Source organism: Numenius arquata, chromosome 2 (assembly GCF_964106895.1).
Source record: "Numenius arquata chromosome 2, bNumArq3.hap1.1, whole genome shotgun sequence".
Taxonomy (NCBI): Eukaryota; Metazoa; Chordata; class Aves; order Charadriiformes; family Scolopacidae; genus Numenius; species Numenius arquata.
In genome coordinates this window covers 122,364,035-122,378,685 of record NC_133577.1, presented here as the reverse complement: position 1 = coordinate 122,378,685, position 14,651 = coordinate 122,364,035, and the positions used below count along the sequence as shown (strand labels likewise).

The following is a 14,651-nucleotide window of genomic DNA, read 5'->3' as shown; positions in this document are numbered from 1 at the left end:
AGATATGAGCTAACTGCTTTTCCATTTGATAAAAATTATTACTATCCTGTGACAAGATGTTAGAGCTCAGGGATATGAAAACATTTAGGAAGCTGTTGTTTCTATAAAATAAGCCTTTTTCCCCCTCTCTCTTCCCACTTTGGCAGTAAATCTGTATGAGGAAATACGACAGGATAGAGCACTTTATGCTTCTGTCCAACCACCATTGTCCCATCCGGACACACTCTTGAAGTTCATTGCTCTCCTTCTTGTTGTTTTTAGGTGGAAGATCAGCTGATTACTCGAAACCATACTCTCTGTCTTGAGACCTCTTTGCAGAGTATGAAAAATTAATGGAAGCTCTTCTTGCCTGCTTGCCTGCTTTTATGATGTGCAAAAGATGAGAAACTGGAATAAATGGAGCTTGACCTAACATGTTTAGAAACATGACCTCACTGGGACTTAGGTCCCTTGAATACAAATGTCATGATCCTTTTTTCTTTTCCCAGTGTTCGTTCAGAGCAGATCTGATAGCTGGGGAAAACTTGATTGTCCCACAGCGCTACCCGCAAAAGTGTGGAACGAGATGTTTCTGTTATACAAGAGCTTAATTACTGCAATGCACTGGGGGAAGTTCCTGGAATTGAGAGGCTGGTTGATTCATTATTACCAAAGTTTTTCATTAATCTGCCTTTAACTGTATGTTGGCTAGCCCTTGACCTTTTCTTTCAGACTGAAGATTTTAGCTTAATTAATCTAAAACACCAGTTATAACCTAGTGAAAGTATAAGAATGGAGGCAAGGATGAGTCACTAACTGCCAAAAAGATGTTTCATAAAGTTGGTAGCTTTGGGGCCAATTTGCATAGATCTTTTTCACCTTCTGTGTTCTAGAGAACAGTTCATGTATCTTAATTCATTGACATCTCATTTTCCACCATTTGGAATATGAATATGCTCTCTAAAAACCAAACTAAAGCCCATTCACAATTAGAGATGTATTTCTTCTGCAGTAAAATGTTCTAGTAATTCAGTTCTAGCAAGCGTATTGGAAGATCCCAAAGAGAAACAACAAAATGCCTAGTGATCATAAAATGCTTTTGCATTGAGACCTGTTGACTGCCAAAGTAATCCAGCATTTTCAAAAAACTCAACTTGTGATGCATATGAGATATGCATCCTATAAATCTGCATTTACTGGACTGTATTTTTCCTTAAAGTTCAATTCTCTTCAGCTTTCAAATACAAAGCAGCACTCTGAAGGGTAGATTATAGCTTTTTCACATAAGTTATTAGCTGTTTTTGTACACATCTACTAACATTATGTTAAGCATATATTTTTCTGGCCACTTTTTATATCTAGTAAAGAAAAGATATACACAAAATGGGAGAAATCTTTGAGGGAAGAAAACTATTGTCATTCTTGCATTGGCTGGGGAATCCAAAGATCTGGGTTGAGCTCTCAAATGTGGCACAAGCTTTCCATGTCATATTGGACAAAGATAGAGTCTCACTTATTCATTGGGCAAATTATATTTCCTTTGCCTAGTTTGCATTTTTTGTACCCTTTGTATCTCTCTTTACATATAATACATACAGCAAATTTCTTGCTTAGAGTATTTAACATATCTTAGAATCACAGAATCATAGAAACATAGAATGGTTTGGGTTGTAAGGGACCTTAAAGATCATCAAGTTCCAACTCCCCTGCCATGGGCAGGACACCTCCCATTAGACCAGGTTGCTCAAAGCCCCATCTAGCCTGGTCTTGAACACCTCCAGGGATGGGGCATCCACAACTTCCCTGGGCAACCTGTTCCAGTGCTTCACCACCCTCACAGTAAAGAATTTCTTCCTAATATCTAAGCCTAAATTTCCCCTCTTCCAGTTTAAAACTATTACCCCTCATCCTATCGCTCCACTCCCTGACAAAGAGTCCTTCCCCATCTCTTCTGTAGGCCCCCTTCAGGTACTGGAAGGCTGTTATAAGGTCTCCCCGGAGCCTTCTCTTCTCCAGGCTGGACAACCACAACTCCCTCAGCCTGTCCTCATTAGGAGAGGTGCTCCATCCCTCTGATCATCTTCATGGCCCTCCGCTGGACCTGTTCCAACAGGTCCATGTCCTTCCTGTGTTGAGGACTACACAGGTGGACACAGTACTCCAGGTGGGGTCTCACTAGAGCAGAGTAGAGGGGCAGATTCACCTCCGTCCACCTGCTGGCGACTCTTCTCTTGATGCAGCCCAGGATGCGGTTGGCTTTCTGGGCTGCCAGCATGCATTGCCAGCTCATGTCGAGCTTCTCATCCACAAGCACTCCCAAGTCCTTCTCCTCAGGGCTGCTCTCCAGCCATTCTCTACCCAACCTGTATTTGTGCCTGCGATTGCCGTGACCCAGGTTCAGGACCTTGCACTTGGCCTTGTTGAACTTCATGAGGTTCGTATGGGCCCACCACATATCTTACAGTAAGTTTTTGAAACAAAGTTACTCACGTGCTTTGCTTTCTATATTAAGAATACCCTAACACTAAGAGTAGCAAGAAGGAGGGAGATTGTGAAATGTTGTTACATGCAAGTACTTGAAACCTTGTATAAAGCCAAACCTTTGGAGGTACCCTCCATGTGACCTTTGCTTTCCCTAATATCTCATTCCCTTTGACACCACCTTTGGAATCAAACTTTACACATATTTGGGATTTGATCCAAATTCTTTAAGGCTTGTAATGATCTAACCCACTGATAGAGAACTTTCTTTGATATCTGGTGCCAAATTTATTTTAAAAAGTATGTCAGTTCATTGTAATTGGTGCCAGAGCATATCTTTGTTGACAGCAAACTTGAACCAATGCCAGTAGTTCACCATCACTGATCTAACAGCTCATAGAGAGGGACGACCTTTGGTTCTATATTTTGTCTCTTGTTGGAGTGAAAATAAACTGCACTTCCTACTTGTCCACAAACTCCTTATAGATACTCTTTCTTCCTAGTTTCTGCTTCAAAGGGCTCATGAAGGCCTTGGTCTGAAGAGATGCCTTCCTGTTTCAGCAAATAGACTTGTGCAGGCAGATTTCAATGTGCTGTTTCTGATCCAGTACGAGACAGCTCCAGATTAGGACTTATGTGCCTGTTGTAATAAACCAGAGAGCCCTCATAATATATCCTGCCTCTAGTAAAGCTCTGTATTTCCACTCCAGAGCTGGCTGAACACAAGTCTGCAAGAGCAGGGGTTGCTTGTATCTCATTTGAAAACCATGTAGGAATGTACATATATTCAAACAGAAATTAGAAGTACACATATAATACCCAGTCAGAACCAGATATTTTTGCAGAATTTGTGCTTCAGCCAAACACATTATGTGTTAATTAAGCACTATTTATTACCTTAAACCAGTGATGGGATAGTTGAATTGCTTAATTGCTCTGTCATATACTAGAGTTCAGACTAGCTCAGACAGTAGTCTATTTTGGCCTGAAGTGCTACAAAGCTCATATAATTTCTTGAACTGAGTTTTCATTAGACATGTCATCCTGTTTTTTGAGGCTAGTGACTGAATAGGGAAGCTGTTTGGAGACACTAATTAGCATTCCAGCTCCAATTAAAGTTTTCCCCCTATCTGAATTTGCTCAGTAGCTGTTGTTTGTGCTGCCTTATAATTCTATATTTTCCCATGAGGAATATATTTAAAAGTAGCTTTTTCCTGTCCTTTAAATACAGTGCTAAGATTACATCATCCAGGTCTCAAGAATGATAACATTATGGTGAAAGATGAGAAAACATCATTAAACAAGCAATTTAAAAATTTATTCCACAGCAGCCTGCAGGCGTGAAAAGTTTTGAAAAATTATGACTGAGCCAATAATTACGTCAAGCACACAGCCCAGTGAAACGTACGTTAGTGTGATGTTATTCCAGTCTACATGCACAGGAAAATTTCCCAACAATACTTATTGATAGCTTGCCAGAAGATTGTAATCCTGGCAAAGAATCAGTTCAAAGCTAAACCTGGTAGTTGTCATAACTTAAAGCATAAACACCAGGAAAAATAATATGTGGCAGGTTAAAGGCTACCATTACAGTTGATAAATATCTGGATTTCCATGAAGTGCAAACAGATCCTATGTTATGCTGGTTAAGTAAAACATCAATAATTACACAAATATAATTAAGTACAGTAAGTACACCTTGGTAAAGTATTGCTACCTTGAGCTACTTACTATAGATTTCTTTGCAAATGATGGTAGCAGATTGAGCAGCTCTTCTCAGTTGTTTTAACTGAGCTAAGAAATCATGAAGATTTCAAGATTAAAAGCACTAAAATACCTTTTTTTATGTTTTGCAGAACACTTTTTTACTACACACCTTTTAAACTACTGTGCTTAGACCCAAGATGAATGCAAAATCGAATTTTGAAATGTAGTATGATAGCAAAACCTGATACGCAGAGGCTTTTTTTAGTCTCTAGTCTAAAGTAATCTTGGAGAGATTAAAAACTTAATGCTCATTTATGTTAAGACTCATAAGCCTTGTAAGAGTTATGAGTCTTAAAAAATATTTTCTGGATAAAAAGGCTTCTTCAGGAGACTCATCCGTACTGCTAAAGTCATAATTCAGACACATACTTCAGGCAACTAACATGGGTGTGCCTTAGAGGCAGGTAATACGCTATTAGCATCTAAGATAGATTCCTACACCTCTGCACAAGCTGTGGAAAATGTACAGAGATGTTTGCCTTTCTTACTCCTTCTGTTAGGCATCTTTTGCTAACATAAGCCATTACAACTATCCCAACAGGAAATAAACATATGGTTAAACCGAGACAGAACCAGGGCTTTGTTTGGAGAAAGGTTTGTGCAGGAGTCACTTTGGAAAGCAGATACCCAGCAGCAGCGGTAGCGCAACTTGCCCAGGAAGCAAAGCCCTCCACCTCCTCTGCAAGAGGGTTTGTGCACACCTCCCCTGATTCTCCTTAGATCACAGAACAGATCCTCCCCAAGAAGATACGTTGAAACATATGGAAGACAGGGAGACAATTAGAGACAGAAAACATGGCTTCACCAAGGACAAATAGTACCTGACTAACCTAGCGGCCTTCTACAATGGAGTGACTGCATCAGCGGACAAGGGAAAAACTACAGATGTCATCTACCTAGATTTCTGTAAGGCCTATGATTCCTACCTATAAACTGGAGAGATATGGATTTGATGGATAGACGGATGGATAATAGATGGATGGATGATAGATGGATGGATAAGGATAGATAGATGGATAAGGAATTGGCTAGATGGCCACATCCAAAGAGTTATAGTCAATGGCTGAATATCCAAGTGGAAACCAGTACTGAGTTGTGTCCCTCAAGGATCTGTGTTGGGACCGTTACTGTTTAATATCTTCAACAGCATAGAGAGTGAGATTGAGTACACCCTCGGCAAGTTTTTGGATGACACCAAGCTGAGTGGTGAAGTTGATACACGTGAGGGAAGGGATGCCATCCAGGGGGACCTTGACAAGCTTGAGTAGTGGGTCCATGTGAAACTCATGAAGTTCAAGACGGCCAAGTGCAAGGTCCTGCACATGGGTGGGGGCAGTCCTCAGTATCAGTACAGACTTGGGGATGAATGGATTGAGAACAACCCTGCAGAGAAGGACTTTGGGATACTAGCGGATGAAAAGTTGGACATGAGCTGGCAATGTATTCTTGCAGCCCAGAAAGCCAACCATACCCTGGGCTGCATTGAAAGAAGTGTGGCCAGCAGGTCGAGGGAGATGATTCTGCCCCCTCTATTCCACTCTGGTGAGACCCCACCTGGAGTACCAGGTCCAGCTCTGGAGTCCTCAGCATAGGAAGGACATGGACCTGTTAGAGTGGGTCCAGAGGAGGACCATGAAAATGATCAGAAGTCTTGAAAAATTCTCCTATGAAGAAAGACTGAGAGAGTTGTGGTTGTTCAGACTGGAGAAGAGAAGGCTCTAGATAGACTTTATTGAGGCCTTTCAATATGTAAAGGGGTCTTATAAGAGAAATTGTGGCTGCCCTGTCATTGGAAGTATTCATGGTTAGGTTGGATAGGTCTTTGATCAGCCTGATCTAGTGAAAGACTTCCCTGCCTGTGGCAGGGGGATTTGAACTAGATGATCTTTGACAGTCCTTTCCAACTCAAACCATTCTATGATTCTATGGTTTGTTCTATCATTCTGTGCTAAGGACTAAATTCTTGTTGCTTACACTGCAGCTGGTTTTCAATATGCCAGACAAAGTGGGGGCATTGGGTTACCTCTTTGACTTTTTTCTCTTAATTCTGTGTATGCATTTAATTCAGTATGTCTTAAGTGGAATATGTGCATATAAAATGTTTTCAATAGCACTGGGACTAAGTATCCAAATACAAAAATAATCACCTACACACAGCGTATTTAATATTAGGTTGCAGACTCAAGTGTTTTATTCCCTCCGTGGTTTCTCTGTTCCGAACAGCCACCTACAGTTGATGTGGGCAAAAGGCCCTATTTTATCCTGCTAGCTAGAATATTTATTTGGGAAGTGGAAGCTGGGAAACGCTAGACTTCATATCTCCTAACTTCTAGTCTTTAATTGCCTATTCAATCCTTGACCAACGAGTAAAGTGAATGACTGTGGACCCCGAGTTTTGCACTGAATGAGCCAGGAATGGTCTGACCAGGGCAACAGGATGAGAGCCCTCATGGGAGTTCAGCAGAGTTCAGGTACCTCCCCAGACTACACGACAGCAATACAGAGCCTAGATAAGAGTTACTTCTGATCATACACAGAGGACTATAAAACCATCTGACTGAAAACAAATATTCTGATTAATTTTAGGTTTCTTGCAGGATTTAGATGGTGTCTGAACATAGGTGGCATGATTTGGGCAATGAGACCTAAACGCCGACAAGCTGCTGAAGTTGATAAGAATATAGCTGACCTCTTGCTTTTAAGCACTAGATCTCCAGGGTTTATAGTTTATCCCCACTGTTCTTCTAATTTACTTTTCTTACAGTTTATGACCAGATTTTCTTGGGCTAAAATTATTTCAAGAAAACTAAGTTAATTCAATTACAAAAAAGGAGAAAAAAAGCCTAGGAGAAGAAGGACTTAATTTTAAAATGTTTTCCAGATAGAATAATAATCTTTGATTGGACTATTGACAAGAATGTCTTAATGATGACATCCATTTTTTGATACTTACTTTGTTCAGCCAAGCCTGATATCACTGAAGTGAACATGTTTTTGTTTTCACTTTTAAAATTTTTAAGAAATGAAGTAATCATTCCACTCTGCTCAGTCATTTTTTAACATTGTTTTCATGCAAACAAAACATGCATCTGGAATGAAACATAAATTTTATATGGTAGGTAACTGAAAAGAATCTTGCTTGTGTAATTTGGCTTCATTTCAAGTAACTGACTGTGAAGATCTGATCCTACTCCCATGAGGTTAATTGCTGACCCTCATTAACTTCACTGTAAACCAGTTTCTTTCCTAAGTGTCACTTAGAGCAGGAAATCAGTAGTTCAAAATTATAATTCTGTGTTGAAAGTCACTGACAGTTTAGCCAAGACATTTCTACTGAATTTACATAAAATGTTCAATACGTTAATTTCCTTTAAATTCTGTTGGCTAGCATTGTTTGCTGAGTTACCCTAAGCAAAACAGTTATGTTTCGACAAAAATATTTATTACCTTATTGTAAACATTTATAGATATTTAAAAATAAAACTGGAACATTTTACTTGACAACCGTTCAAATGATAACAGAAACTTTATTTAACTTTATAACATACTATTAAAAGTGTATATACAGTATGATGAGTCAAGTATAAAGACAAGTGCAAGGTCCTGCGCCTGGGACAACAGAAGCAAAGAAACCAGTATAGGCTGGGATCTGTGTGGCTGGGGAGCAGCCATACTGGAGGGACCTCAGGGTGCTGGTCAACATCAAGCTGAACATGAGTCAGCAGCATGCTGTGGCAGCAAGGAAGGCAAATTTGATCCTGGATTGTGTCTGCAGGGGCATTACTAACAGAGACAGAGATGTGATCATGCCACTCTACTCAACGCTTGTCAGGCCTCACTTGGAGTACTGTGTCCGGTTCTGATCCCCACAATTCAAGACAGATGTGGAAAGACTATAGGAGATCCAAAGGAGGGTCACAAACATGATCAAAGGGCTGAAGAACCTGCCCTTTGAGGAAAGACTAAAGGAGTTAGGCCTTTTCTCCCTGGAGAAGAGAAGGCTCAGGGGGAACTCATCACAGTATTCCGGTACTTAGAGGACAGCCACAAAGAGGACAGAGGCTCTCTCTTCACAAGGAGCCGATAAGGGACAATGTTTTTACTTTTAAAAGTTCTAAGAAGATACCAGGAGATACTAAAGAAATTTTTTTCAATCACTTAAACGACCTCTCCAGGGATGTGGCCGAGTCTTCATCACTGGAGGTTTTGAAGATGTGGTAAGACAGGGTGCTAGATAATCTCATCTAGGCTCCCTTTCCCATGAAAAGTTGTACCACATGATCTTTTGCAGTCCCTTCCAACCTGGGTTGTTCTATGATTCTATGATTCCTTTCTATGAATCTTTCACATGAAAAATAATGGAGAAGCTGGATTGACATGATCGGACTGTTCATTAAATGATTTTATATGTTTGTTTGTTTTTTTTTTTTCCTCAGATCCATTGGCCTAGTACACCTCTGCAGGCAGAAGAATGCGTAATTAAGGGAAGAGATGCTGTAAGTATCGTTAATTACAAATCAAATATACTTTAATTATACTAGTGTCAGGTCCAAAACAAGGATTCAGGCATCCCTAAACTTCAGAGAGATCACAGTGTAGATATAATACTGAGTGTTGCAGCTTAAAAACGTGTAACTACTGTGAACACAACGAATTATTAGTTCAATTGCTTTTCAAACCAGCTCATAAGCAGGCAATGAACACTTTTGATCATCTGAACTTTCTCCTAATTCTTTTTTCTGCTGTTATCAAAGAAAGTGCCTTAATAATACTCCTTTCCCATTTCTGTTCCCTTTCTTTTCATACGCATAGGATATCTTCTCTATTCAAACTTTTTCTCATTCTAATTTATCTTTAAAATTCACATTCGCTAGAATAATTTCAAAAAAGCAGTTAAATTATTAGTTATTATAAAATAAACTCTAAATTGGTTTGCCCTATAGGGTTTTTTTTGTATATTAATAAAAATATTCTGTTTTAATGAGCTCCAAAGCTGTTCTGTTCTTGTGATCCAGTGCTTTGACTGTAATCAGTTCCTGGGGAAAGACCTGAAAGCTCACTGACATACAGCAGCTGATATCATTGGCACCATAGGATGAAAGTTCTTCTGGATGGGAGCTCTCTTTAATTTTGCAGTGCACCAAGCTCATTATCTGCACCTCATAAACACACAGCAAGTACAACACCTAATAAATCCCACAGCTGAGAGAGCTCACACTGTAGCAAAGGATTTGAAAATGATGATAGTTTTACAGCAACAGTGACAGGAACGTAGGACATAGAAGGACACATGCACAGTTTTCCCACACAAACACAGCAAACGGGCAGCCTTGACGATAACCACAACTTATTCCCAGTGAAGATTAGGAAGCTATAAAGATTCCTGTTGAAGTAAAAGCATGAGAACTTTCCACATCAAGGGAATCGGTGAACCAAATTGGAAAATAATAATAATAATTAATAATAATAATAATAATGATAATAAAACCCACGATACTTTACTCTCACACACACCTGGCGGGCAACTGGTCCTTTCTGAGGTATCTTAAAAATTCATTGCATTTTTCTAGATGCTATTGTACCTTTGAGAAATTCAGGTGGCTTGGTTGAAAATGGTATTTTGCTACATTATCCAAACTTTGTGGTCATATTAAGTACATCCAAAACATAAATTTTTTGAGCTTTATTTAATACTACCTCTCAGCATAGGCTGTTATTACACTTAAAGGTCTGTCAACTTTCCTTCACCACTACATGATGGGAATTATTTTCTTGTACTTTGACAATATTCTTTGGGTTAAACAAGTATGAAATAGATACTGTTGTTCCAACATAATTTAGAGGTATCCCCTTCAGACTCACAAGATTCCCTAAAATTCAAAATCTTTTACAATCCAGTTTGTCATTATGAGTCTTCAAATTTACATCGTAATGAATATGATCACTTAAAGAACCTTGTATGTTTCCTACATCTCTCTGTACTGTGAAAGTTAGGCGTCTATATATTTTAAAAGAAAACCACAGAATTTTTAAATAATCATAAGATTCCAGAACTGGACTCTTTAAGAAAAATATGTTAAAATTGTAAAAGCTGGAAATATTGTAATACCAAACAATACCAAACAATATTCTGATCCTCACATGAGACCTAATTATGTGTAGGACTATGTGAATGAGTAAGACTAATTAATTCCAGGGAAACCTTAGAAACTTTCATTAGCATGCTCAGTATTCAGTAAGCTAAATTGCTCAAGCTGAAAGGAATCTAAATTAGTATCAAAAACTTTCCTATTACTTTTCTTTTCACCTTCATTTTTTGTAGCCATAATCTAATATTGGCGTAATGGCATTATGTCTTAAAATCAACCCTTTGCTGTTTCTAAGTTCTGAATGCTATATTTCACACCATAAGTCTCAGAAAAAAAATTACTTATAGGTGCTCTTTGAAACCTTTTTCCTTATTTCCATGCTATTTCTTTCTTTATTTTCCTTTGCAAAAGATCTTTTACTCAGTGCATAATTACTATTTGGCAGAACTGAAAATATTGTAATAAACATCTTAGTGTTGAAGTACTTCACATTTTCTCTGCTACCTCTTTCTGTATAACAGAGCAGGCCACTTCTACAAGCTCTTACAATCTTTAAAAGTTATCAGTTCATCTTGTAACAGTAAAACTGCAAGTACTGTAGTCATTAACAGAGTTTCAGAGAGCTTGTAACAGACTTGATAGGACAGTTAGAAAAGCCTTGTCTTAACAACATGTGCATCATCTTAAACTCAGGCCACACTTTTATGATCCAGATCAAACCAAGGAAAAAAATCCTTCTGCTCTCATCCAGTGTGCCAGGAAACACACCTGTGGGCCTGTGGTTTGAGAGTTATTTTATCAGAATTGGAAATCATTCAGATATAGAAATCAAATTCTGTAGTGATGACTAACTACTTTACACTGAGAAGTTTCAGATTAATAAAATTCCATGGATCTATTATGTCTATGGAGCCTCATAAAGACAACCACAACATTTAATTAATTAATATAGTAGGAAGAAAACCTATTTTAATGTTCCCTTGGCTGATGCATCTCTTCCTTTTTATGTGTACAGGATATTATTAGTTGGGCCAGCAGCAATGCCTGGTTGCCAAACACATCCCAGAATAGCACCTTTTTCATTTGTTTATAAATGATAAATCTAGCCATTTAGAATGACTTTTTTCTATATTTGGTATCTGCCTCATCCTATTTTTTTCTGCAGAAATTCTCAGACATTTCTATGAAGGCACAGAGGAGAAAAAATGTGTAATTTTTGACCATTTTTAAAAAATACCTAAGATCTCTCTTCCTCCACAGTGCTTTTGAGAAGAAGATTGAGACCTGCAGGTATATGTGGATAAAAAAGGAAACCATGGAGTAAAGAACAGACCACCACTGAGAGAGAACAGAGGGGATAAGTCAGGAAGGTCATACTTGGAGGGGAGGGAGAATGAGGAACAGCAGCAGTTCCCAGTAAAGCATCCATTTAAAAACTGGAAAGCATCATAAAATTCCTATGTATTACCATTCTACCACCACCACTTAGCAAATATTTGTGAAATGCACGTACAAAGCGGACACATCTGAGTGTGCTGATCCATGTATAGAGGATCACATCCTACTAATCTCAACTCATTCTTCTCTCAATTCAAGTAGCAGGTTTTTTTTTTTCAGCAGGTTTGAAAAATTTTGTCCAAGTGAGGGACCACAAGGATGGAGAAATTTTCCTTATTTATTTGTTGGAGCAGTTGGAAGACTTGCACTGAATGACACAAGAGTCTGAAGAAAGGAGAAAGATGGTTTCTTAGTTTTAAACTCAATGTATATTTTTAGGAGCTGAATTCTGCCTGTAGCCCTGCTGCAGATTCCTCCTCTGTGACATTAAGTTCTTGCAGATGGTTAATAAGACCCAGGATTTTTCTCATATAAATACAGCAGTCTGAAAAGTAGAGTAGTCATCATTGAAAGAAGGCAAATTTTCAAAAATTTTCCTCAACTGTGTTTTACATATTCATTTTAGGATAGAATTAATTGCCTTTTGGACGTCTGGACTTCTTCATTGACTACTGAAAAATCTGAAGAGAATAGCATAAATTACGTATCTAAACTTTAGCACAACTACAGTTAGCTAAGACTAGTCCCATTATAATTGTCATCTTAAACTTGGTGTGACTGTCTTAAAACCCAGGGTCTGAGTTGCAGAAATATTGAGCAACAAATGGAAACGAACAGGAATCTGTGAAACCAAGTCCCAGGGGTCCCAAAATCAATGGATACTTTTATCTGTCTCCATTTCAAGTTTAACATGGGAAGGATAATGACCTCACGTCTCAAAGGAATGTTTGAAAATTTTTTAATTTTAATATTTATGAAGCTGCAAATACACTAATGAGTCCCAGAGTATCACCCTGGGGAAAAGGAATAATTTCTTCTCCAAAGTAGGGTTTGAACAGTGGGAGCAGATAAAGCACGAGGCTATACAATAAAAAAAAAATATTGATTAGCAATTAATTACACAATAAATAATAGTGCAGTGGTCCTATGGAAAAATGTAAGAAAAAAATGTTCTTTTTCTTGAGATAAAATTTATTTAACCTGAGAGGGGAACCATTTACTGACTATTTACATCTCATGCTGAGTCTAATGTCTGGTGCATCTAAAAGTAAAACAAATATTTAGGTTTGCAGAATATCTATGAGATTAAGGAAGCACAAAAGTGTGTTTTATAGCTTAATAACTCCAAACCGGTTAAGCATCTAAGAAAAATTGTGATAAATGAGTGCTCTAAACTTTTTTCATGTCAAAAGTGTCCATCCATGAAATTGGTGGCACCGAGGTACAGAATGAAGTGGGAAAACTAAGACATTGTATTTAATGGAATAGAAATTTTCAATATGCAGAATATCACCTAAGGGCACCTAAGATATTTAAAAAAAAAAATAAATTAAAAAAAGAATGCTAATATTTTTCTATGTTTATGTTTTATATAAACTAGGATGAATGTGCAAATTACATCCGTGTCCTTCACCGATACAACAGAACGCATCTTCTGGCTTGTGGAACAGGAGCTTTTGATCCACTCTGTACTTTTATTAGAGCTGGACATCCATCAGAGGTAAGAAATTTGTTTCAAAAAAGCCTGTGTGGTTAAAAATAAATATTTAAATTCAAGGGCTCAGAGTTCTCATACAAACCATACAAGAGATATTTTTTCCAGGTGAAATGTAATGCTGGTCTAAAACTCAGTTTGTGACTAGAGGAACTCACTAATGAGTGACTAGAACCACATCACCAGAAACTATCTCCAAGGACCCAATCTACGCTGTGCACCTCCAACTGCTGTTAAAATCAGAAGCATCTCAGAAGTTAAGACCCCAGCACAGCACTTAAATTTGAAGTTATTTGAATTGTAGAAGTACAGTGCCATCAGAAACTGAGGAAGGAACTAGATAATAAGCAATTTTAAAATAAGGCAGCTTTGCATGTCATCTTTGCTCCTCTCATGAACCTCCTGTCAGGCTTCCTGGTACAGTTTAAAGGAAGCAATATCTGTATATTTAGGAACACTGTTTAAGAAAACATAAGCAACAGGCTAATAAAAATAGAAACCAAACAAACAAAAAAATGAGAAACAAGACTTGTATATAAGAATGTGTGGCCCATGATCCTCCCCTTGTGTATCACTGTCCTTCCTTTCCTTCTTTTTGTTTATTATTCTCTCTTGTCAAACTGAAGTTCTAAAATTTTACCCATACTGAAGTCATGGGAAAATTACCATTTCTCTGTTTATGTAGAAGAACTGGAAGTATATTTGTTACACTAACAAGTAGCTATATTAGTTTCTGTTATCTGAAAAGCTGACGATCAGGATTAAAAAAGACAGGTGTCATGTGTATGGTAGGTTAAAAATAACACATGGTATGTGATTGAGTGGGCAAATTGCAATCTTGCTTTCTTTGACTGATAAGGACATCATGTAACTGCAGGAAATGAAGAGACAAGATCATTCGTCAGAAAATTGCAGTTCACTCTCTGTTTGCTGATCTCTCTGTTTGGTCAGAGTATCCCAAACCGTTGACTTCTGATTACTGTCCCCCTATTTCTGCCACTTCAGCTCTCTTGCCTCTTTCTCACTATCTGACCGTCATGGAGAGAAGAGTAACAAATGAAACAGTCTTAAAAATATAACGATACTATCCCATTTCTAAACAGGACCCAAACACCTTCATTAAAAACTAATAAAACTCAGACTTGAATTTGACGGGTAAATGCTGGTTTATACTATGCAGTTATATGCAGTTAAATGCAGTTCATAATATGCAGCTGGCTGAAAGGAACATATCGTAGATATTGTTGACATTTTTTATTAAAAGTAGTGAACTTCAATATAAG

At 38.0% G+C, this 14,651-nt stretch overlaps 1 protein-coding gene across 1 annotated transcript in view; it reads left to right on the top strand.

Moving 5' to 3' along the window:
* Window positions 1-14,651, top strand: part of SEMA3E (semaphorin 3E) — a 141,942-nt gene that overhangs the window by 76,955 nt on the left and 50,336 nt on the right. The window contains exons 3-4 of the mRNA XM_074144540.1: window positions 8,664-8,723; window positions 13,255-13,374. Coding sequence (XP_074000641.1) covers window positions 8,664-8,723; window positions 13,255-13,374 — 180 coding nt within the window. The remainder of the gene's footprint in view (window positions 1-8,663; window positions 8,724-13,254; window positions 13,375-14,651) is intronic.